Source organism: Manihot esculenta, chromosome 6 (assembly GCF_001659605.2).
Source record: "Manihot esculenta cultivar AM560-2 chromosome 6, M.esculenta_v8, whole genome shotgun sequence".
NCBI classification, from domain to species: Eukaryota; Viridiplantae; Streptophyta; class Magnoliopsida; order Malpighiales; family Euphorbiaceae; genus Manihot; species Manihot esculenta.
This window is the reverse complement of record NC_035166.2, coordinates 948,514-975,067: the sequence shown is the minus strand read 5'-3', so window position 1 is coordinate 975,067 and position 26,554 is coordinate 948,514. Positions and strand designations below refer to the sequence as shown.

At 34.3% G+C, this 26,554-nt stretch overlaps 1 protein-coding gene across 4 annotated transcripts; it reads right to left on the bottom strand.

The window, feature by feature from the left end:
* Nucleotides 1–90: 90 nt before the first annotated feature.
* Nucleotides 91–26,078, bottom strand: LOC110616633. Of its 4 annotated transcripts, none has more exons than XM_021759064.2 (42): nt 25,708–26,078; nt 18,725–18,800; nt 18,284–18,364; nt 18,118–18,198; nt 17,565–17,641; nt 17,368–17,422; nt 17,219–17,267; nt 16,952–17,089; nt 16,610–16,688; nt 15,642–15,720; nt 15,515–15,564; nt 15,167–15,361; nt 14,229–14,304; nt 13,856–13,936; nt 13,705–13,785; nt 12,358–12,434; nt 12,217–12,271; nt 12,071–12,119; nt 11,811–11,948; nt 10,861–10,942; nt 10,674–10,752; nt 7,774–7,820; nt 7,469–7,680; nt 7,138–7,225; nt 6,858–6,977; nt 6,434–6,552; nt 6,274–6,346; nt 6,072–6,191; nt 5,482–5,550; nt 5,222–5,392; nt 5,074–5,121; nt 4,772–4,913; nt 4,101–4,198; nt 2,978–3,122; nt 2,799–2,887; nt 2,624–2,734; nt 2,412–2,486; nt 1,689–1,754; nt 1,420–1,608; nt 1,215–1,325; nt 567–647; nt 91–396 (listed from the first exon to the last, which is right to left on the bottom strand). In XM_021759064.2, exons 1-42 carry the CDS (start codon nt 25,828–25,830, stop codon nt 217–219), a joined length of 4,155 nt encoding a protein of 1,384 aa, XP_021614756.1. In that variant the 5' UTR covers nt 25,831–26,078; the 3' UTR covers nt 91–216. The 4 variants fall into 4 exon arrangements, with proteins under 4 accessions (XP_021614756.1, XP_021614757.1, XP_021614758.1 ...); XM_021759065.2 differs by having other exon boundaries at nt 15,515–15,561; XM_021759066.2 differs by having other exon boundaries at nt 17,568–17,641.
* Between the last annotated feature and the right edge of the window lie 476 nt (nt 26,079–26,554).

Below are 26,554 nucleotides of genomic sequence, written 5' to 3'. Positions count from 1 at the left end.
GAGAAAATATTTTTGCTAAATGTAGCGCACCACTTGACAAGAGGAGGCAATAAATAGAAAGAAAAACAAAGATTAAAACGCAGAGAAATATATAGGAAAATTTTGGTTTTATCATAACGCGGATAAATATATATGGAGTTCCATGAAACAATGAATGAGGTAGCAGCTAAATTTTGCAGGTTGGGATCCTTTACGATAATAAAGGAGGGAGAGAAATTACGCTTTTCCAGATGAACCAAACAAACGCATCTTTTCTGAAATCACAGCTTCCATGGCTTCTTTTGCAGAAGCTATAACATGAACCAAATCTTTCTTGGGGCTGCTCAGCGATTCCATGTAAGCCTTGCGTACCTCCGTATTCACATTGAACTTCCTCACACCTCGTTCTATGCACGCCTGCGTGAAGGTATTAATGAAGATTTTAATGTTTCGGCCAAAAATGTTCAACCACTAGTGTTGATTTTCCCTTTCAGGAATCCAATAGAATAACACATTGCAACTGAACTCCATTTAACTGTCTTATTCCACAAAAGCTTCAAATTCGCTTGTATATGTGGGAAGTGTACCTTTACAAGTTCCTTGGGCAAGCCAGAAGCTCCATGAAGCACAAGAATGACGCCTTTCTTTGAACTCAAGGCATGCAAATCCTAATAAAAAGAGACAATGCTCAGTTTGTTGATCAGTCAAATTAAATAAATTCTTGAACTGGCAAGCACAGTTTAGTATGCAAATCTACTTCTAAAACTACATTTTTTCAAGCTACCCTGGTTATAGGGAACCCCAGAAAATTGTGAGATATTGTATCATGGAAAACTCGACCCCTACGCAATAGAAGCAGATTTACGTGGTTACAAAAGTTCAATATTTTGATAAGGAATTACTTCCCCACTCACTATTTAAAATGATAATGCCAGACCCGTAATGAGTTAATTAGAGGAGCAGGATTCTGCGGAACTAGAATCTACGAAACAAGTTTACTCGCTGTTTTTTTTCCCTTTTATACTTCTTAAGGTACAAATTCGTTTTTGTACCCGGTGGAATCATCATAAAGTCCAAAGACATTACTTCATAACAACTCCTGTATGCTGTGCGCCTGTGCCATCCTTAACATACTAGAAAATGCATGACCGTGATTGAAAAGGTGAAATCTGATGTGCAGAATTCATGGACATTAAGCAAATTTTAATGCGTTGGCGAATGCTGATATATGATACCTTGAGCAAATCAAGCCTGAGATTTGGGCCACTGGCAGGGTACTTTCCATGCACGTTTCCAATGCACACTGCCAAAGCATCTATGCCAGTCTCGTCGATGAATTTTTCAGCCTGAAATTCAAGTGAAGCCAATTGCATCACTTCATGGTATAAAAAATTTATGAGAATGATTATTCCTGTCAATAGGATTAGGAAGCACAGATACCTGATTAACATCTGTCAGCCTTGCTTCATAATCTTCAACAGTCAAGTCGTCCTCTGTTCCTGACAATCTCCCTAGTTCAGCCTCCACCATTAAATCTCTGGAATGGGCCAAAGCAGATATGTACTTCGTGTATGATATGTTATCCTTGAGAGAAAGATGCGAACCATCTACCATCACTGAATCAAATCCCTGGAGGATACCAAATTTGTTACCAAATTAGCATTCTAAGGAGACGAGGGATGTTTGTTCATAAATGAAAAGCAACTCACCAAGTCGATAGCTTCTACCAGTTCTTGTTTCGAAGTTCCATGATCAAAATGAACAGTAATAGGAACCTGCATAAACCAACGATTAACTTACAAGAAAATTTGCAAGTAGAAAACGTTGTAGAAAGGATTATCACTCAGTTATAGTCCTGCATACGCAGGACCCTGCTAATGTCCCACTCTTCAGCATTTTGTACAACAAGAAATACACCCAAAAGCCAAGATTTTGCCTTGCACAATATAAGATGCTAAGTTCCTAACACAACTTTCTTTCAATGGCTCTGTTTCTGTATATCATAATGATATACCATTTCACCAAGAAGCAGGTTCTCTCTCTCTCTCTCTCTCTCTCTCTCTCTCTCTATATATATATATATATATATATATATATATATCACATTCGCCCCTACAGATATGCATGCATCTCAATAAGCAAGGAAAGGAGAGGAAGGGAAAACAACTTCCTAAGATCCTAAAACATTGAGGTGTGATTAAAAGTAACAAATTAATCATCAAATTATTAAAATCCCTTCACCTTTGTCTCCTCATAACCTTTGTCCCTCAACTTCTCAATTATTTCAACCCTAGATGTATAAATATTGCCTCCAATGGCAATTGAATATCTATGCTACCATAGTTTGCTTATAGCTGATATGGCTCCAAACTACATATCCTTTTCTTCTCTAGTCCTTTCCTTTATTTTCTTAAGATATAAAAGACACTTACATTAGCCTGCTCAGCAGCAGAGACACAAGCAGCAACCAAGGGAATTCCTCCTTGCTGCAAGGCACTAGGATGTATCTGTAGATAGAATAGTTATCATTTATGAATTCATTAACCAGCATCTGAAGCTCATAGCTATCTATGTCCATAAGATGTTAATTCCATATTTTGGTAACTTCTACTTTGCTCAAATAACTTCCAACTCTCATTCTAACCTGCAGAATGGCAGGACTATTTTCTTTCTCAGCTGCATCAACAACAGCCTCAGCTCCTTCCATATTATAAACATTGAATGCTCCAACAGCATATCCTCCCTTCTCTGCATTCTTTATATAGAAAGAAACTGTCAACATATATATATTAAAGCAATTAAGTTTTTGATGTCCTTACAAGAAGGAGCTCTTTCGTTGATGAAAGTCTAGAAGGACGAGCCCAGGACTTCACTACTTCTGCCAAAGCTTTACTGTCACCAACATTACCTGCAAAACCATCTTAATAAGTTAGACATTTATTTTTCAAATTTATGGAAATAAAAGAGGTTTCAAAAAATAATATGAGAATTCATTTACCTGGGAAAACAATGTAAGGTACTTGTGGATGTCTACTTTCAGGACCTAGCAGCCACAAAGGAACACCAGCCAGAGCTTGTCCAACTATTTTGGCACATTTTGCTTCTAGGGCTTTTGTAGCAAGGTCTGATGAGGTGATTCCACCCTAGTACAAGAAGGAAATTAGTAAAGTGGCTGTCTCTTATACTTTGACCAGGGGGCAGAGTCTTGAGAAAGGAGGGAAAGTATACCCCACAATATGAAAACAAAAAGGCCCCAAGGAAGGGAAAAAGTATCGTGGCTGGTGGAAATATGCCATTCCGTGGAAGTATGACAATTTCTTCTAAGTTTCATAGTAACAAAGTATAAGTCATATAGGCAATTTGATACAAGGTAGCCTTACTTTTGTGAATCTAGTCATGTAGTGTAGGTCATGAACTTAAATAATATCTGTTATATTACTTCACAGCTGTTATTTAACAGATTTTATGTTGAGTGTGTGTTGGGTTACTGTACTCCTATGTATACCAAAATTTTGCAGCCCCTATGACAATCCTTTTCGCCCCTATGACTATCCTTTTCAGTTGTTCTTCAACTCAATCCTACTGCATACTACATGAGACAAAAGTTTGATTTCACCTGGTAAGGAGGAGCAACGGAACACTTTTCACAGTTTCCCAGAAATAATTGAGTTAGTTTTAACCTTTTTTGTTGCTTACTTGCATTTGCAAATTTATTAAAGCATTTGGTTTGTACCACTCATCTACAATTTATAAAGGGAGTGGAGTTGTCATGATTTGAATCATTAATCTCAAACTATAAGGTTCTGGAACTCCTGCAATATCTATTTCAACGTGTTTTACATTTTTTTTTTTTACAAAAAAAGCATACAAAACAGACCCATTTCCAATTCCTGTTTCCACTGGCAAGATCGTTCAGAAGAAGATTGGTTAAGGAGCCAATTTGAAGCTACATGTACATTTATGGATAAAGGATTAAACATACCAAATCAAGTCTCAAACAAACGATGTAAAACTAATTACTTATATGAAATGGGAGATTTAGGATTGAAGAATAAAAAACTGATCAATTAAAGCATAATCAAAACAAACAAAAATTTGATGCTTTAAATAAACTGAAATACCTTAGCTAAAATGTATCTAGGCCTTGTTGATATCCGCTGCACAATTTCCACCAAAGCAGAACTCACTTTAAAATTGATTTCCAAACTCTCAGAAGGAGCTGAGACAGAAAGCAATAAAAGATGGGGCATTAGATGACGGAGTTCAAAAGAAATATCTTATTCCCAACAATGATGTTATTTTTAGTGCTCTATGCCTATTTTATAAAAATAAAAAAAGATAATGAAGTGTCGATCCGACTGCATGTTGCTGATAAAACGCAATACTAAGTCCAATCATATTATGTACAAAAATGAAAATGGTTGGTGTAATGAGTCACTACAATTCCATACTGACTCTAATGACTGCAAAAAAATGAAAAATCAAATATAAAAAGTGAAAGATGATTATAGAAAGTGAATGAAAAAAACATACAAAGTGTAAATCATATAAAGTGAATAATAAATTACAGAAAGTGAATAAATTTTATGAAAATTATATAATAAAAGTGAATCACTGCAAAAACCAGCTGTACGGAGTCAGTATACCCATCAATCTTCATGAAGAAAAAGGGTATGATCTGTGTTTTCTTCGTTAAACCATGAGATAAATCACCATCAAATGAACAATACCAAGAGAGACACACACACACACACAGAGAGAGAGAGAGAGAGAGAGAGAGGACATGACTGACATTTTCCAGTGATGAGCTCTCGACTGGTCATTATTAATGTGTCCTTGCGAGCTCCAAGGAAAAAATCTGCCATCTCAGAAGCTCTACTAATTTCCTCCTCCCTCTCTTCTTGAGACTTCATTGCAAGTTTATCAACAGAAACCTGTTTATGACAGAGAAGGAAATTCAAATCCCTAACACTAACAATACATACGTGTGCTCACACTATTTTATGGGATTAAACAACGTAAAAGGTAACATCATCATGCATTCTTTCAACATTATGATCAACAAGATACAGAATCATTAGGCATTGAGATCACCTCAATGGTTCTTAAGATAGCACCACATTGTATTTTTAATTCTTCAACCTGTGAATTTCGACACATAACGGATGTGAATTGTATACAAAATATTGGCATCTCAGTGCTTAAATAGAAACATAAGGAAATCAGAGATCAGTAGTTCAACCTGTTTTGTTGTTTTTGGAACATATGATCCCACAACAATGAGTCCACCATTCTTGTCTTTGTTTATTCCTAGATCCTTGGGCAGTATTGGAGCTTTTGGGATAATTCCAATTCGGGTAGAAACAAAACTAGCAGCAGTGCGGCATAAGAATGACTTCCCCTTCAACTCTGCCTGCTTAACAAGCAAGAACTTATAAAAATTTTGAAAAGGCTAAAGAATATATATATTTTTAAATAAAACAGAATATGAGGGCATTTTGCCTGGATCATTCCAGCTGCAAATACAGCCATGTCTCTTTCACTTGCTGCATTGACTATACAAGTTGAACCCTGTTTCATCCAAAAAAAACAAAAGAATCATCAGTGAGCAGTACATGTCCACACCATAAATTCCTGGTGATAATGCAGTCTACAGATTCAAAAGAGATCTTTGGAGGCATTATGCATAATAACTTGAAAACAATACTTCCACTAATTTGAATAGGCTTATCAAATACCCAGAATGATTCACATAGCTAGCAGATAATTTTTCGGGGACCTTGCACCTGGGGATGGGGGACTTACCTTTGCAGTAACAGAAACTCAAAAGCCAAGAAAAGAAGACCACTTTAGTTAGAAAGTCATATTGTTTCTCATTATAGGATGTCCAAGAAAGTCCAAAGGGAAGACAAACGCATAGAGTGCAAAGATAATAGCTAATTAGGACAACCATACTTGTCATAATGAGGCAAGGATAGAACAAGCAGACTAAAGAGTACCAAAAGATTGTGCCAATAAGGCAGGGGTAAAATTAGTATACCAGGTACAAACCAATTATGGAAATTTCACACCACATTCCTAATTATTTGTACCTTCTGCAAGCCACAAAGAAGCTTACAAACAGCATTAGGTCCACCTTTCCTCAGAAGTTGGATAGATACAGATGTAACACTAGAAGCTGGAATACGGCCTTTAGTTTTCTCCTCCACCCACTAAAATTTCAAACAGAGTTGCAAAATTACTACCAACATTAACATCTCAGCAACTAGATATAAAAATGGAAAAAGGGTAGACCTCTCGTAGGTTGGAAGATTTAAAGCCAAAAGCCGCATCTTTAGCAAACTCTGTGTCTCCAGCAGGGACAAGCCTATAGAGGCAGTGGTTACCATGTTAAATGGTAAGAAAAAAAATTGAATAAGATCAGTATGATAAAATAAAAATTGGAGACCAATACCGATCAGAATCTGCAACATAGTGTACATCTTCGATGGTATAACGGCCTCCTTGAAGGAAAAAAGGGCAAATGATCCATGCATCCATTTCACCAAGTACAGAAACAGCCGCATCCGCTTCCTACATAAATCACACACTCTTATCTCATGCTGTGATTGGTAGAAGAAAGTCAGAGAAGCAGGTGTGGAACTAGACTTTTAAAATTACGAGGGGGAAAAATATATTTATTATGAAAAAATAGTTTTGATTATTAGGTTTAATGAAAAGTTATGAATTTTAAAGGGACCATATTTATATTTTCTGGAAAAAAAAAATCAAAGGGGCCATGACCCATGACCCATGACCCCTGTACCCTTAACACCTAGTTCCACCCCTGCACAGAAGTTCTCTGTATAATAACACTACTTATAGGTTTCTGTCCTTGCCTCTGGAAAATGACCTCTTAATGTTGAATCCCCTCTCAAAACTACTGTATAGTCAACATCTTCAATTGATTTAGCTGCATCACTTAGGTTTCTGCAGATATCTTTTATCAGTGCACTTGCCTGTAAAAAGTATTTAGGTTATTTGTAAGTACAAGTCTCCACAAACAAAGTTTATTCCCACCAGCAGCTAGTGAATTCTTAATGAGAAATTATGTCAATTTTCTGATAGGAATCAAGCTTTAGGAATTTAATAACATTCATATTGAACAATGCTATTTACCTTCTCAGAACTCAGTGCCCTGGAGTTGGTCAGAATGAAAAAACATGTTGGCTTCTTCTTGAACTTCTCAACCAGAGACCCAACACTCCTGAAATGTACAGAACAGAGTTACTTATATAACTGAAAAATGTGTTCAGAGGGCTAGTCTGTTACATAGATATGACAGTGTAAGGGCTTCACACAGGATGGAACTAAAAAACAAAGAATGTTAAACCAGTGACAAAGAGGAAAAACTTGCCTTAGGCTGTAAAAGATTCATTATTAAAAATATCTAGTATTATTTAGACAATCCATTTTGCAAAGCAGTAATGTACATAGGCTAAGAAATCACCATTCTGTTAATACTTCAATATCATGAACAGTTTGAGTTCCTGTTGGATCATCATCTAGAACAACCAATACTTTTGAATTGCTCTGATTCAGCCTACGTATATCATCAATGGGATCCAAGGGCCACTCAGCTGGAAGACATTTCAAAACAGTTTCTTTGTTAAGAATGGGGAGTTTTCCTTCAACTCTAACACCTGTGAGACTCTCATAATACTGTGGAGATAATTGGAAAATTTGCTGTTAAATTCCAATCAACTATATTGAATATGCATGATGTAAATCTTGCAAGTGATTACTTTTGTATACCTTGACTACACCAGCATCGTCTTGACGACCCCAGCCAGCAGCAGAACCTGCAGAAGAGTGAAACTCAAGTATTATGCAAAGCAAACGGAAATACATATAAAAGAAACCGCATTAATCAACTAACATAAGAAATATTTTAAGTGCGTAAACAATTACATTAAACTCACATATGATTTGGAGGTGCAATTTTAACAGTCAGGGTAAGGGAACTGGAAAGACCAAATACAAATACCTTTTTGTTTGTTATCCACGCCTAAATGCGCTAAAATCAAGGATAGAGATTCCATAACCCGGCCAATTTCAGTATTAAATTGTTCCTGAAAATTATCAAGTCGATGATCAACTGAGTTAAGTTTCTGATCAAATTCCTTCCCCCATTCAGATAATTCAGCGACTTGTTGTTGGAGGCGCATAAAATCATCATTATTAACCATGTTTTCCAGTAGTTAAATTGCTTCTGCTTTTGCTTCCTTAAACCCAACAATAACTCAATATGGCAGCACAAAATAACGATCTTTAGTTCTAAGATAAACTGAAGTTCCGGCAGCTGTTTACGTCAAACAGCGGCCTCCCAGGGGGCGTCGAGGCGCGTGGACAATGAAGAAAGGAAAACCGATGGTGGACGACCCTGATTATGGTGATCCGGAACTTCTCCGCCGAGATCCCAGCCCGTGGGCTATAGATTAAGAAAGAACTCTAAATTCCAAGTATGTTGATGGCAGTTCCACTCTATGGGAAAGTTCGACAACAATGAATAGGGTTCGTTGTCGATTTTCCAGTGAGATTCAAGCAAGGAGTGGCAGGAAGTTGGGTTGCCGGTGCAGCAGTGGCGGACAGGTCCAAAGGATGGGTTTTGAGTACTACACTTGGAAGAGGGCATAGACATTTGACGCGATATGCATGGCAGTGTCATCTCTTTCAGTAGCCCTTGTTGGGCATTAAATTTACTGTGTATAATTCAATTTAACTTATTTTCTGTGTCTTAGAAATTTGTATAAACAAAAATGAGATTCTTTTTTTCTGTGGTTTTGTACCGGGCTTTTTATAGTCTTTTTTTTCACCCGCCTGAAATAAATTATGAATTTGAAGGATAAAAAATAACAACAAATTATTAGTTAGAATAATTTTAAAAAAATAAAAATATTAATAAATCACTCTTCTTTTTTTTTTTTTGTGGACTATGGCCCGTTTGGATTATGGTTTTGAGGAAGTAACCATATCATTTCACCCTTTAAGGCTTTAACTATTTGGTTGGATGCTTAATCGTGTAGTGAAAAGAAAGGGCAATTAAAAAGGGGAAATAAAAATAAAGAAAACAATGAAATTTTAATTTGTTTTATATTATTTGAATATATTATTAGCAAATGAGAGAAATACAATTTATTTCTCTCTTAAATAAAAATAAAAATGACTATTATATCCTTACAATCTCATCTAAAAAAAGACACTTGGAAGAAAAAAAGAACATTATGTATATATAACATTCATTTATCTTCATTTCTATTTATTTCTCACTATATTATATTTCTTGGTTGTTAAATTCAAGGTGTTAGAGAAATATGTTATTTTCTCTCCTTATTTAATGTTCAAAAGAGAAAAACTAGAAAAATCAATTTTATTAAAAAGAAAGTTAAGAAGAAAGGAATACAAGAAGAGATGAAAAAAGCAGCGGCAATCAGCAGAAGAAGCAGAGCATTGATATGAACCATATTAATTGCTCAAGAATTTGAATTATCTTGTTGCATATCTTGAATATAGTTTCTCCCTGTTTTTCCCTCTTTGATTTTCTTCCTTTCTGCTGTGTCTTGGATTTCTACATTAAGCATCGACACAAGAACAAATAGAAACGACAGACCGATGTGAAAAGAATAAAATAGGGCTCTTGCGATTTTCTCTGTGGGTTAGGTGGGACTCCTGTTTTTGTTTTCTATGCTAAAGTGGGCTTGTGTTGGAACCTTGGAACATGAGAGAGTAACATGTGCAGTGAACACTCTCGATTAATTTGCATCTGAATAGGTGTGTTTTTTTAAGAAATATATTTAATTATTATTATATTTTAATTATTTGGTATTGGATTATTTTAATAATTATTAATAATAACTATAACATTAATTTTTAGATGGTATCTGTATTAATTTAAAAATAGTGTTATATTAATTATTTATATTAAATCGATATAGTTAGCTTTTCTATAAATCCATGCTAAATAGAAATTTTTTTAAAAGAAAAAAATTACAAAAGTTAAATATAAAAAAAAATTACTACTTAATCTTTAAACAATGAGAAAAACCATTAGTTAGTTTTTTAATTTTAAAAAATACATAAAAATATTGTAAAATTTTAAAAAATCTATTAATTAGTTACTTCATTAATTTTAACCATTAAATATTATATAAAAATTTAAAATATTCTTAATACAGAAGGATTAAATAATATACATTTCAATAAAACTAAATAATAATTTTTTAAAATATTATTTATGTATTCATACTACAATCTAAGGATAATGCCTTTGGTGTAACTATACGCATTGCCGCCAAGGTTACTGCTACTAATATTTCATGGATCATACTTAGATCCAACATTTCAAATCCTTTTATCTAAAGCCCTGTCAATTTCATCCTTCCTGTCAACAATTAATCCAAGATACACAGAAGTAGTAGCTATAGTCCCCAGTTTTACTAGAAGTTCCATTCTGTCACTGGCTTCCTAAACCTGCCCTACAACTTGTGATTCTAAATTCCAATTTACTACTCCTATCATCAAACTTATGACTATCCACTTCATTCCGCCAACTAAAAGCCTAAAACCTCATGCAATGCACTCAAGATGCTACTTCATCTTATAGACTCAGATAACAGTAATTACAAAAGAAAAAAAAAAGAAGAAGAAGACCAGACCTGCCAGGAACAGCTGGTGTGCAACAGTTGCAACATGAAGTGGCACTTTATGAGTTGAGCATTCGTGAGAAACAATGCCCTATAAATGGTTTAAGGCAACTGTTGTTAATAGCATGATAATTAATTATTTAAATGGTTATTCTTATCTCAAACAAAACGCATAAAACAGAATCACATTAGGTCTAACCAGATCCTTCACAAAGATATCGAGGGCAGAATATGGGGTATAGTCATTATCCAACATGTGTGGAACACGATTCTCAAACATCCTGCAAGGATAGCATTAAATTCAACTTCAAAGCTGGCAAGAGTATATTTCAGGTCATTTAATTAGAGAACATATAGCAAGTCTGCAGAGCATTTCTTTGGATTTTGTTTCATTTCTCATAGTTGCTTAGAAAGGAAATCTCGTTGCTTTTTTTTAGCCATTTTCTATTTTTTCCTACTTTCTCAAATGAATCACAAAATTGTAGGAGAAAATTTTGTGAATTGACAAGAGTTAAAAGAAGTTGCTAGCTTTGAAATTTTATTTTCCCCACAGTTGTGAGTCCTATCAACTCTAAATAATTCTACCCCATATTATCTAGTACAATGCCTGATGGGCCCCCACAATCCCCCACCCAAAAAGAACAAAAATCTGAACCATCAATTTTCGAGGACTGGGAATACTCACGCTTACACAAGGAACCTTATTGCATTCGAATCAAAGGATGAATGAAGTTTCTAAAAGACTTATGGTAAAAAAATGAATCAAATACTGTGAGAATTATTAACAGAAAATTCTTAACACCCCCCCCCCCCAAAAAAAAAAAAAAAAACAAGTCTTCTCTTCTGTCTTTTACTCTCTCTTTTTCCTGTTCATTATTTTACAGGTTGGTGTTTCTTCTCATCACTAGCAGCAAAAGGTAATACTTATTACCATTTCCCATAAAGCATCATTTGAATCTAACCACCATCACAACGTCAATAAAGATGACTTTTCACACTTGAGCTAATTGTGAAGAAACCATTGCATGTTAAATCGCTAAAAAAAAGCATTTGAGAGGATTAATATGTTTGTTTTTCAGATCAGCTCAATACAAAGAATATCAACTACATGAAGGGAAAAAGGAGAAGCGCAGGATAAGTGACACAAACCAGGATGTTCCTCCACTATTTGCAATGAAATTAAACAGCATCCTGGTGTTGAGGCCTAATCGAGCTCCAAATGCCATTGCCTCAGCTGCTGAAGCTATATGAACTCCAGCAAGCAACTGATTAACCATCTTTACACCACTGAAAATAACAATTTGAGCGAACAAGATAAATCTTTTTCACTTCTGTAAATGTTAAAACAGAACACTATATACGTTAAATATAAATATAACTTTTCTTAATACAAATTGATGCTGAAATACCTTCCAGCTCCACAACCTCCCTTTATGACACAGAGCCTCTCACTTAATGCTGTTTACAGTTAACCATTGATTTAAAAAAAAAAGCAATGTAAAATTTCAGGAAATTGTTAAATAAAAAATTAGAAAATTTACAACTGGTTTATTACCTGAAAGGACTGAGCCAGTATGTAAAAGAGCTTCCTCAGTACCCGAAGCCATTATCTGAAATTTTTTTTAAAAAAAAAAAACTGTTACATACTGTCAAGAAAACCTATCTCTTTGCTCAATAAAATGAGTTATTGTCAAACCGTAAGTGTTCCATCTGATGCCCTTTGGACACCACCAGAAACAGGAGCATCCACCAATTTCAAATCTTTGCCTTCATCTATCACATTGGTAGTTAGATTAATATGATATTGGAGTAGAATATAGAAATAAGGTGACGGGAAGCACATCTATGCCTTCATCTAATACATTGGTAGTTAGACTAATACTTCAAGCAAATCATAAATGTGACAATCCGACACATCCTAGACAAGATGAAACCAACAGGTACCCTCCAATTTGTGGTGCCAAACATCTATCATGATTCCGTATAAAAGTCAAAGCATCCACATTTTTTTAATACATTATTGAAGAATATTCTCAATAATAGTTGAACAGAAAATGTCATAGGTAATAGATCCTGATTTTCATCTAGAATAGGACAGAAATAGACATTCTGTTTCTGCCTTTTATAACAAAAACAATGAAGCAATATTTACTGGTCAGGTAGTATTTAAGAATTATCATAAGGAGACAGGAACTTAATCAAATATACTCTCTCCTAGAATTCGCCACTTTCTCTTCCTCTCTTGCTTAATGAATAATTTGACAGTTGTTCCTTTCTCAAGGACATCATATTCATCAACAAATCCCATTTCCCCATCACGAAAAGGAACATTTCACTATATTTTGCTCCTCCACATTAGAAGTTATAGCAAAATTCATTCCGTTTTATTTTAGATATTTGTCGTTGAAAGTTCACATATGTTTAACGTATCTTGGATTTATTTGCAGGCACTTTATAGTGCCAGTCTGCCAGATTTGTGAATGAACAATAAGCTGATAGAACATCACCACCGTTATGATTCATATTTTAATACCTTTTTTATGGTTTCTCATGGGTCTTATTTTGAGAGGAAAGAATTGTCAGAAATCCAGAATAGAAAATGCAAAAGAGTTCACATGTGAAATCAGAAAAGCACCTTGTATAATTTGTAACAAGGAATATTTTGGCAAGAATTCCATTAAGTATAAAAAAGGAGGAAAGAATTGGGAGAAATCCAGAGTAGAGAATGCAAAATAGTTCACATGTAAAATCAGTAAAGCATCTTGTATAATTTGTAACAAGGAGCAATGTGGTTTTTTTAACTATCAAGGTTTACCTCTTGTCCTTTGCCTTCTAAAATTTCACAAACTGTGATCTATGCAATGTCCCTTCAGTATCCCAAGGAATACAATAATATTGTTCCCAGATATGGCATGTAATTATATATTTTTCTCGAATGGCAGTTTAAATTTTCACCTCAATAAAATAATTATTCACTTATTGCAACTGGAGTTAAAATATAAAAGCCAAAACATAGAAAAATAAAAATAAATATAGGACATACTTTGCAATCGCCGCTCTAGTTGGATCACAAATCCAGGAGATACAGTAGATGAAAGGATGATGGATGATCCCGATGAAAGTGCTACAGCACACAAAAATAAAGTCAGTAGCTTTCACCAAATTGGTTGATATTATTATACTGTGGATGGTACCTGAAATTGCACCATGATCTCCAAACAAAACACTCTCAGCTTGAGTCTCATTTGTGACCATGACTACAAGCACATCAACATCTGGAGAAAATAAAAAAGAGCTATTACCATTTACAAAATAACAAAATCCACCACTCTACCCAAGTACCATATACGACCTGATCATAATTCCCTGCTAATATGATTATGCCATCAATACAAAGTAGCACACATGTAGATTCACAAATTCATAATGCTCTATCATATAAATCTCAGAAAAAAAGAAATATAAAATTAGTATTTAGTAAAGAATGTCACACCCAGCAAAGGTAGTTTCCCAAGAAACATCGTGAAGTAGGGAACATTGTACAACGTATTAATGTGCCTCAATTACCTTTGCATACTTCTGCTGGAGTGTTCCCAATCAAGCCACCAGCATTTGCAAATCGAGTCAGTGTCGGTTTATATACCTGCCACCCATGAATAGACGTATCTAAATCGAAATTTCCAAATGCAGTTTAAACAGCAAAAAAAATTCATGTAGTAACAAACATACACCCAAATGTATACAAGTACATGCACTTGCATAACTATGATACATGTGCACTTCGTGAAAAGGCTGCAGAGAACACTAACACAAAAGTATGTATCATGCATGCACACATAATTTCTTGGAATTTGTATTAGCTGGCAAAATTCTGATATTTCAAATCAGCACAGTAATTTTTCAAAACAAACCATGAATTCAAGATAATCAAATTTCTTTAAATACAAAAGAAAATCCAGTGAATAAACATAAAAATTCAGAAAAAGGTATAATCAGCTCTAAGCCACAAAGCTTCAGAGATATATGGTTAGTTAAATACTAGAATTACAAAACTCTTGTGCTCTGTGGAGTGTGGATGCAATATGAATCACCATCTCAACTCTTACAATTGGTAAGAAAAGAATTTTAGAAGATAATCTAAAATATAATAGCTATTTATTCCTTGAAATTTTTAAAAAGAAGGCTATTTATTTTTCTTTTGGTTCAATCACCTCACACCTGGTAGAATTAAAAATTTGATGGATCCATATCAAATTAGAGTTGGCATGAACCAGTATACTACACCCAACTAAGCATACAGCTAATTGAAAATTTTGAAACTCTTAGTTTCAATTTTCCACAATTTAGACAGTTATGCAGGGAATCTAATGAATATTCTCGATCTACTATATACTGCAAGAAAGATAAATAAACTTTGTTCGAGTTGTTGACAAAACAATAACTGTATTAATCCACTTCTCCCACCTCAAAAACACAATAGAGTGATAAATAGCAGGAGGGATTACATCATAACCAATGACACAAAAATTGGATTTCAGCAAGTGAGTTGCCATGCCAAATCCCATTGCTCCAAGACCTATGAAACCAATCCGCTTCACAGCAACAGATTTAGAAGTAATTTGGCATGCCAATTGCTCAGGGATGTAGGGTTCTGCGCTGGCCGCTTCTTGAATATTTACTTGAAATACATTTTCCCAAACCTGGAGAAGAGTTGTAGGAGGTATAGACAACAAAGCAAAGAAAACATCTGTTAATCCAATTTTTCTGTCAATGTGTTGAGAAATCCACATTCCACAACCAAACTGACAAAAGAAATTTCAAAAAAAGAAAGATGGTTGTGGGGGGGAATTGACCTTGAGCAATGTGATACTGTTATCATCTCCAGCAGCATATGTAGACCCTACTAATCAAAATTTACTGATCAGGAACTTGGTTGGTTTAATAATATTCAACATTCAGCACTTTAGATGGTAGTTTTACCAGCAATAAGCTGTTGGTGAGCAGCAGCCAAAAGTGGAAGAGGAAATGGCAATGATTTGGCCAAATCCAAAATGACACCCTGAATTTCCATAAACTCATGTTGTAAAAAATTTAACAGAAGGTTTAGGCTAAAAGGATGCAATCACAGCGCAATTTCATTAGCTGCATAAGGTGAAATAAAAATAATAACAACAATAAAAATAATAGGTAAGAAAAGGTTATCAAAATCCACATGATCTTAAAGTAAACAAACAACATATGTTATGCCATAATCTGAAACCAGTTGGGTCGGCTATATGATCTTAAAGTAAAATATTAGCCAAAATTTTCTACTTAGATTGCAAGGTATTAAACCTTCAAACAATTAAACCTTCAAACAAAGTCCTATTCCTTCATGATGAAAATGTTACAGAAAGTCTCATAATACAATTCAGAGTTCGTTGGGATTTTGTTTAGCCATTAGCATTTGGACCCCAACCATAAGTTACTAATTGCAAATATTCAATTGTTAAAAGTAGCTACCAATAGCTAACCACAATCACTAATCTAAAAATAATCTCACTTGGTTACTACATAAGAAAATTAGCTACAAATCTATAAAAACATGAAGATATTGACCTTATTTAAACACAAATTTTAAATCGCCATTATCCCCTTAATATTCACTATCAATCTGACATCAAATTAAATGACAAAACTGGAGATTTTTTTAACTTTCAAGGACTCAAAATACTAACATTTTTGGCATCTATTATTCTTTTCAATCACTATCATGCGGCTACTGCCATTTTAGTCTAGCAGTAGCCAATTGTTTAACTTTTTGAAGGCCAATTATTTTAAGCAAAGTGAATCTAGCACTAGTTCTCAACAATTCAGGACATGTTGACAATGTAAATATGCAATATATTAAATAGGTACTGAAAATGCCAAAAAAAACTTGGAACATATATCAGCACAATGTGTCTTACCAATTTCTGGACCACAATATTGAGAAAATGGGGCTTGATATCCCCTCTCAACAACTGAGGTATATGATTCTTGAAAACCCTGCATTAAAAAAGTCCCCATCCACAACACCAAAGAACAAGAATTTCTTTTAATATATAATATATATATATAGGTAAAGGCACTAATAAAAGAGGATGACATAAATAAAAGAAGAGACAAGAAAGCTGCTAGCCCTAACTAAAGGCCTTTTCATGCCAGCAATAATTACAAAATTATTCTTATCAGGAGTCTTTCCAACTTAGAATTCTAGAACAAAATGTACATAAAGGAATGGTAAAAGATATGTGAATGTAAAAACGCACCACGAATTTCCAGCAGCATTGGATATTATGTCGTAGACCATCCATGGATTAGTTGCAGCTTGACAGCCAAGAGAAATAGCCTCCACTGAAGCGACAAGATGAATGCCCTCAAGCAGCTCATTGACCATTTTAATTTTACTATTAAGAAAAAACATATATATGTATAGACTTAACACAGTTGTCTAAAGGTCAACCACAATATCTAGTAATACTATAATTGAGTTCGTAATTGGGATAAGAAGGCTGCAAAGAACAAGGAAAACACACCTTCCAGCACCAACTTCACCCTCAAAAGTGTACAGCTTTTCACACATTACTGTTGAAAAATCACCATGATTTGAATTAGAGAATGATATACTGGCAAATTTAAATATGAAGCTTAGTGCTTCAATAAAACAAATAAAAATGATTCTTACCAGAGAGAATAGGACGAGCCTTTGCAATGGCTTCAGATGTCCCTGAGGAACTAATCTAGACAAGGCAAAAGTAATCAGGGTTATACTCAAATGGAATTAGTCAACAATAAAGACGAATTTCAACTCTTCATGCAATCATCCACTACCAAGCAAAGTATGAGAAACAATATGTCATGCAATGTAATAAACAATAGTACCACGATTCTTCCATCTAAAACCTCAGACATTCCCCTGGAGACATATGCATCCACTAAATAAGCTTTCACGCCATCCGCTGCAAGAAAAACAAGTCTGCCAAATTTACTGTAGGTTTTCAATTATTAGTAGAAATATCAGGGCTTCAGGCACAAAAACATTTGAGAAATACTTAAAGAGTGATGGTTTAATATCCAAATTTTAACCAGTTGATTTATTGAAAAATGAGATTTTACTCATTATGAGATGTCTCCTGTGCCTCAACACGTATAACTTTGGAATGACGTAAAATAAACGAGAATCAACGGAAGCCAAAAAGAAGTGTAACATTTACAATCTAATCTCAGACTTGGTAAGTTTGAGTGCATGCTACACTCATATAAGCTAGACAAATATCAGTAGAGAAGAGAACAAAAATTAAATATGGTTCATCAGTAGCTCTTCAAACATGAAAGATATCAAAATTTGAAATTCATACTCAATTTTGATGCAGTGGAAACACTTCCAGGAGAATGAATTACAATACGGATATGAAAACATTTGCAGATACATTACCCACGAGACTTTTCTCTAGAGTTTGTACATGTGATGGAAAAATAGTTGAGCGTAGGATGATGACTGCCCCTTTCTGCAACCCTGCATACCCTTAAATTATGCATCTATGGATAAACAACAAGGAGAAAAAGAAAAACATAATATTCCATACAGAGCTTTATAAAACCTTTTAAGGCACCCTGTTGACCAAATATCACATCATTGATTTGATCAACATGAGATAGTAAGATAATCAACGCTGCAACATCTGAACACCAAGAATAGAACCCAAAGAAAAACTGTATTAGTTAAAGCAAAAACTCCAGAAGGCATTAAATTTTAGTATCAGGAGTCAGTCCCAAGACAATGCAGCTCACTTGGCAGTGGCTAAAGTTATAGGAAACTATTAATGCAGAAAGGTTATGTGAAGCAAAGACTGACAGAGAAGAGATTTCACGCAAATATCTCTAGAAAAGGGAAATAATGAAAATCTTCTGCATATTTGCAAATATTTGAATAGAATAAGCATTAAAAGGAAAAGTTAAATTAAACTACTCTATGACACTTTAGATGATTAAATTAATATGTGAAGAATTAATGCATTATCTTTTTATTTTTTATTTTTTACCTTTCCCAATCTCATGTGGGCTGGCACATCTAACTCCCCCCAGATTTGAGAACTTATCCACCAGAGCTCCTTCTATCTATAAAATGAGATAAATATTGTTAAACATCACAATCCTGTAAAACAAATATATTAATACATCATCGGCAGTTCAATTCAAACTTAGCTCGGGTCAATTGATCTTTCCACCATTCAGCCCAACTAAACGTTTAATCATCTCATAACAAATGTTAATTGCAAAATAATTCACACTGTCCTATGTCTAGAATTCAGAAGAGTCATAAACACATGCTCTAATCCAGTGGTTTGAACCCAATTCCTTTTATGGAACTGTTCAATCTCCAATCTTTTGTATAAATACTTTCTATAAGCTAGCTGGTTTCCCCAAAACTAAATTCAAAATAAGCATACAGATATATAAATGCATTAGATAATAGCACCTACTATGTTGGTGTTTAATGAATATTACATATATATAGCATTCTGCAAAATCGTCATAATACACAGACAAACTAGTGATGAATGGGCAAGATAAATTGTAGCTCTAATTAACAAACTCTTTTGAGGCTTTGATCAAATCTTTTTCTTTTTATTAATAAATTATTAATACAAAATGCGCTATTTCAAAATTATTTATTTTGGTCCTGAAACTTTTTTTTTTAGTTTGTTTTCTTTGGTTGATGTTTAGTTCCTGTACCCACACTCGAGTGCTTATAATTTTAATTACATTTTGGTTTCAACATTTTAGTTTATATAGAGAAAAGGGTTTTTGTGTTATTTACTGAACGTATTACAAAAGCTTATATAATACAAGTCTACAACTAACTAAATACAAGATAAGTATACAGCTATAACTCAAATACTAAAAATAGATAAAACTGTTATAGGTAGTCTTTATCCTTAATATCTACAACTAACTAAATACAAGATAAGTATACAGCTATAACTCAAATACTAAAAATAGATAAAACTGTTACAGGTAGTCTTTATCCTTAATACGCCCCCGCAAGATTGAGGCGCCATCGGAGACTCCAATCTTGGTTCTAAAGTAACAAAACTGAGTTCTTCCCAAAGCCTTTGTAAGCACATCAGCAACTTGATCTTTTGAACTTATGTGAAGAACCCTTAACTGTCCAGCATTAATTTTCTCGCGAACAAAATGGTAATCCAGTGCAAGATGCTTCATCCTAGTATGATAGATTGGATTGGCGCAGAAGTAAGTCGCACCAAGATTATCACAATGAAGGACTGGTGGTTGTGATATTGGTGCTCCCAAATCTTGTAATAAACTTTGAACCCAAAATACCTCTGCTGCAGCATTGGCTAAGGCTTTGTACTCAGCCTCTGTAGAAGATCGTGAGACAGTCTTTTGCCGACTAGATTTCCAGGAGATAATATTAGAACCAAGATATAGAACATAAGCAGTTGTAGACCGCCCATTATCAAGGACACCACCCCAATCAGAATCAGAGAAGGCAGACAGAGTATGAGTGGAATTTCGATTGGGAAATAAGCCATAATGTATGGTTCCTTTGAGATATCGCAAAACACATTTCAGTGCTTGAAGATGAGTTTGCGTCGGTGCATGCATAAACTGTGACAACCGATTCACTGCAAAAGAAACATCAGGACGCGTAATTGCCAAATATTGAAGAGATCCAACAATTTGGCGATATACGGTGGAATCAGTCGAACTAGAACTATCATTTAAGATCAGCTTGTCTCCTGTAGACATAGGAGTATTCACCTCTTTAGCTCCAGCCATATCATATCGATCTAACAAATCAGCAATATGTCGATGTTGCGAAAGAAATAGTCCTGCAGTTGTAGAAATCACTTCAACCCCCAAAAAATGATTTAATATTCCCAAATCTTTGATAGAGAACTGAGCAGATAGCTTCTGTACACAGGTATGCAGAAAATGATTGTTATTACCTGTAAGTACAATATCGTCAACATATACTAGAAAATATGCAATAATCCCATTGGAGGAAAAAATAAACAAGGACGCATCAGCATTTGATTTGCGAAAACCAAGTTTGAGCAAAAAAGAAGTAAGTTCAAGATACCAAACTCGTGGAGCCTGTTTCAAACCATAAAGAGACTTCTTCAGTTTGCAAACATAATCAGGAAACTCAGGTTGCACATATCCTGGAGGTTGTTGCATGTAGACATCTTCATAAAGTGTGCCATGTAAAAAGGCATTATTTATATCAAATTGCCTTAACTGCCATCCTTTAGAAATTGCAAGAGTAAGAACTACCCGAATTGTAATTGGTTTTGTAACCGGACTAAATGTCTCAAAATAATCACGCCCAGGTTCCTGAAGAAATCCTTTGGCAACCAAACGTGCCTTGTACTTATCAATAGTACCATCCGGTTTACGCTTAATCCGAAACACCCATTTGCAACTAATAAGATGATGTTTGTCTCTCGAAACCATCTCCCAAGTTTTATTTTTCAAAAGAGCATTGTACTCTGAATCCATCGCCTGCCGCCAAAGTGAACTGGCCAGAGCTTGTTTCACTGTTCTTGGCTCGAGTGTATCCGGTAAAGGATATTTAGTTGTAAGATTAACAAAAGAAGAATTAAAATACTTCGAGTTAGGCTTCCTTTGTCGCTGCTGCCGTTGTACAGGAGCTGAAACTGAGTCTTGTGAAACAATCGGTAGTGGCAAATCTAAATCAGCAGTAGAAGATTCAGTCATCAAAGGGTCAACTTGTTGAGTCTCAGTACTAATTAATGGCATGGCAGATTGATCAGATTCTGCTGATAATGCTGTAATAGATTCGGAACCAGTACTTGAAACCAACAAATCAGAATCACTTGGAATAGAAATTGCCAATGGAACCGAAGCAACTGCAGTTGGTGCAACAGGTGATGGATTTGGTTGTTGTGCCGAACCTGTACAAGAAGCATCTCGAAAATAATCTGTAAATTGATGAGAACTAGTGCAAGTTCCAGATGGAAAAATATGCTCAACAAATTGAACATGACGAGACAAATACAAACGATTAGCCTTTGGATCGTAACATTTGTATGCAGATTGAGTTGGAGAATATCCAAGAAAAATACAAGGCAATGAACGACACTGAAGTTTAGAATTATTATATGGCCTTAGCCATGGAAAACAAAGACAACCAAAAGATTTCAATCTCTTAAAACTATGAGACATACCAAACAATCTAGAGAAAGGTGTTTGAAATGAAATAGCGGACGAAGGCAACCGATTGAGCAAATAAACAGCAGCCTGGAAAGCATGAGACCAATAATTAGAAGGTAAAGACGAAAATTGTAACATAGCAAGACCTGTTTCAACTATTGAGCGATGACGACGTTCAGCAGTACCATTATGCTCTGGCGTATGTGGAGGTGTTGTATAATGTGAAATGCCACAAGACAAAAAATGATTTTTAAGCTTTTGATACTCCCCACCATTATCAGTGAACACAGAAACAATTCTAGTGTGAAAATAATTTTCAACCAATTTCTGAAAGTGGATAAACAAATCATGAGTATCAGATTTCTGCTTCATGGGATATAGCCAAACATACTTAGAATAGTGATCAATAAATGTAACGTAATATGCATAGCCATCAATAGATTTTTGTGTAGGACCCCAAACATCAGAATAAACAAGTTGCAAAGGCTTATTACTAACAAGAGAATTCTCAGAAAACGGTAATTTATGACTCTTGCTCATAGAGCAGGAAGTACAATGAAAACTAGAAATATATTTAGACATAGACTGAAGACTAATATTTCGAAGTACTAACAAAAGGACTTTATTGTTGGGATGACCAAGCTTGTGATGCCATTCAGAAAGCAAAGACAGACACCGAGTAGTAACATTCAGCTGAGAACGTTGAGAATTAACTCTGGAAAAACTTGCACAGTAGATATCATCAATGTTCTCTCCCCGTAGCAGAGACGCCCCTGTGTACAGATCCTTCACAACAAAATAAGACGGAAAAAATTCCACAGAAACATGATTAGTGCGACACAACTTAGCAATTGAGACCAAATTCTTGCGCAGATTAGGCACGCATAACACATTAGGCAATGATAAATTCTTAGAGTAAGCAGGAATTTGCACAAAACCAGTATGTGATACAGCAAGCGTTTTACCATCACCAAGTTGTACTTCCTCAGGACCTCCATAGTCAGAATAGCTTTGCAAAGAAGCTGGATTCGACACAACATGATGAGAAGCTCTGCTATCAAACAACCATTGTTGTGGAGAAGAAGCAGCCATAGCAGAAGTAACATTAACTGCAGGTATCGGTGCTGAAGAATGAGAGGTATCAGTCTTCAAAGACATATTATTCTCCTTAAGAAAGCGAGCCAATTTGCGACATTCAGCAGTAATATGCCCAGTATATTCACAAAATTGACATACCACATCAGATCGATAAGAACCTCGACCTCGACCACCAGAGTAAGAACCACAACCACCACGTCGATTTCCAGAATAATTGGAGTTTTGTGGAGATCGATTATAATTGCCATTCTGATTTTGTGAACGCCCTCCAGAACGTTGAGTGTAATTGACAGTAGCAATCACTTGTGACGTAGCTGAAACAGTTGTGGAATCTTTTTCTTGTAAGGATCGTTCATGATCAGTAAGTTTTTCAAAGAGATCAGAAAAGGTTATTGGGGTTTCACGAACTTTTAACGCAGCAACTATGGGACTGTAATCATCTCCCAATCGCGTGATAATATAAACAATTAAGTCATCATCACTCACCGGATTCTGGGTAAGAGCAAGCTCATCTGCAATAGCCCTCATCTCATTGAGAAAAACAGCAATCGGTTTGATTCCCTTAGAGTTCTGTGCTAATTTAGTTTTTAAGGACAGAATTCTAGAATGAGAAACATTAGCAAAACTCTGGTGAAGCCGATCCCATGCTTCTTTGGCAGTATTAGCTGAAGAAATCAAGGGTTGAATAGTATCGGAACAACTTCCTAAAAGAGCACTGATCAAAATTTGATCTTGTCGAAACCATAAGGCGAAAGCTGGGTTGGCTGTTTTGTCTTTTTCAGAAAGAAATTGTGATGGTGCAACCCGTGAACCATCAATAAAATCAAGTAAATCAAGACCAATTAAGGTTGATTGGATCTGTTTTCTCCAAATAGGAAAATTTTCTTGAGTAAGTTTAATTGGAAAATGCGTTGGAGCATTTAATTGAATAACAGTATTGGATGACGAAGCCATTAATCAAAGTTTAAGAAAATTGAATCAGAAAACTCGTGAGAGCAGATCTGATATACAAGTCTACAACTAACTAAATACAAGATAAGTATACAGTTATAACTCAAATACTAAAAATAGATAAAACTGTTAGAGGTAGTCTTTATCTTTAATATCTACAACTAACTAAATACAAGATAAGTATACAGCTATAACTCAAATATTAAAAATAAATAAAACTGTTATAGGTAGTCTTTATCCTTAATAGTTTAGTCCCACAGAAAACCTTATAATTAAAAATTATTTTTAATTTACAATTTTTCGAATGGTGAATTACGCTTGTACTTTATTAAGATTAACTACTTAGTGCTATTTCTAAATCAACCAATTAAAACGTCATTATTTTGTAAACTTAATTGCCTAAATGCTTAAACTTTTATCAAATAAAACTTGGTTAACATATTTTAGCCTACTTTTTAAATTTTATATTATTTAATCTCTACAAATTTAACTATACATTTTTTCTTTATAATTTTAAATATATTCTATTTAATACATCTTAATAATATTAAAACAAATTAATTAATGTTTTGTTTTTTCTGATTTGTTTTTACTATATACCCTTCTGAGATTTTTCTTTTTAAATAATGTATTTATCTCCAAAACAATAAAAAGTATATTAGACCTTTTAGCTTGGTGGATCCAATTGACCTTCAATAAATATGGATTAATTTAATTCGTAAATCAACATCCAAATAAGCAGCACCTAGTCAAATTTTTAAAAAGATAGATAATAAAAGAAAAGAAAATAAATAGGTAAGTGGTGACCTACGAAGATACGGCAAAATTTTCCGTTTCGACGGTTTTAATGAGAGAAGGTAGGCGACGCAAACGTTAACGAGGGACAAAGAGAATAAACAAATTAGAAACATAACACGCAATTGCTTGCTTTCCCTATTCCGTGATTTGTGAAAGAATCAAGTGGGTCAGGTGTAGCTGATCATGCCGCACCAGATTTCCCCTTCCCCCCACCCCTTCCATGAGAACCTCCCATTCCCAAGTCCCAAAGAAGAAGATTTTTTTTATATATAATTTAATTTTGGAAGAACCTGCCAGCATATTTTTCTTTGAATTAAAGCCAAGCAGTCGCAAAAAACGAAGAAAATATTTTTCTCCTGCACAAAAATTTGTTCTGATCAACCCAAAACTGCCCCTAGCGGTGAAGGCACGTGCAACGCATGCACCGTACATAAGTTCACGTGACATCAATCTCCACTATAATAGTACAATTTCATAGTTCTGCTGGTGCGGAAACGACCCCACTGCTGACAAATTACCCGATGTATTCTTGGAAAGAAAATGAACCTTTTAACGGTGAGGAAGGGTAATTTAGTCATTTAATATTTTTTAAAATATTGGAACTGTAATTTTATTAATTAAGACATTATCATATAATTAATATTAATTACAATTACAATTAAAAAATAAATAAAATGTTCGTTTCCTTCTTCCAGGCCCAAAATAGTCATTAAATTCTGGTTCAAACTTTACGCAAAAAAAATTTCCATCACAGACGAAGAAAAAGTGAAGGATTAATCTAAATATAGTTCATTTTCCTATATCCAGCCAGCGGATTTTTTTGACAAGAAAACAGGAAAACTTGGATTTGATCATTTGAAGAAGGAAAGCATAAAAAGAAAATTCAATTTCCATAATCTGCTTCTTTTTTTCCTCGCAACCAAACAGCATGAGAAGAAATCCAAATTGCAAAAACAAAAAAAGAGCATGAATTTACCTCAAACGCCTGGACCTTATAACCAGACCGAACAAGCGCAGCTGCCATCTCCAAGCTGAGCTCGTCCAACCCAACGAATCCAACAATACCAGCACCATCACCACCAAGACGTTGAGACACCATTTCTCCGATTAGCTACGTGTAGACGATTCTCGAAATAGAGCTTCTCTACGGCCTCTCCAACTTTTCTTTAGTGAGAGAAAATGGAGTTGTTTTAAAGAGTTAAATATCGCTAATGAAGAGATGACGATGTTGACGATCACTAAAATGAATTTAATCAGATATATATATAAGACACGAAGAAAGGCGAGGGTCGAAGTTGTACGGCAGCGAATTGGTGAGGCTGAGGGACCAGGGGACCGCAGTATTCCCTTTCAGCAGCAGAGAGTTATTTATTTATAGGAAAATTACTAACCACAGAGATACTCCATAGTTAATTTTTTAAAAAAATACATGATAATGCTTTTTACGTTTTAAAAAAGTGTATTACTTTAATTCTTTCGTTAATTTTATTATTTAATTTTTATAATTTTTAAAAAAATTATTAATTAATTTTTTATATCAAAAATATTTTAAATTTATAATTTTTAATAATTAAAATTAACAAAAATCTAACTACTATACTTTTTAAAATAGTAAAAATATTTTAATATATTTTTTAAAATTAAAAAATTAACTAATAAATTTTTTTATATTATAAAAATTAATAATAAATTTATTTATTTATTTATTATTTCTTTGATTTCATTATTTTTGTTCATTTATCTTTTAATTATCTCAATATTTATAAAAATATATAAATTAAGAATTATAATACAATTTTATTTTATTTTATTTTTTAATTTTT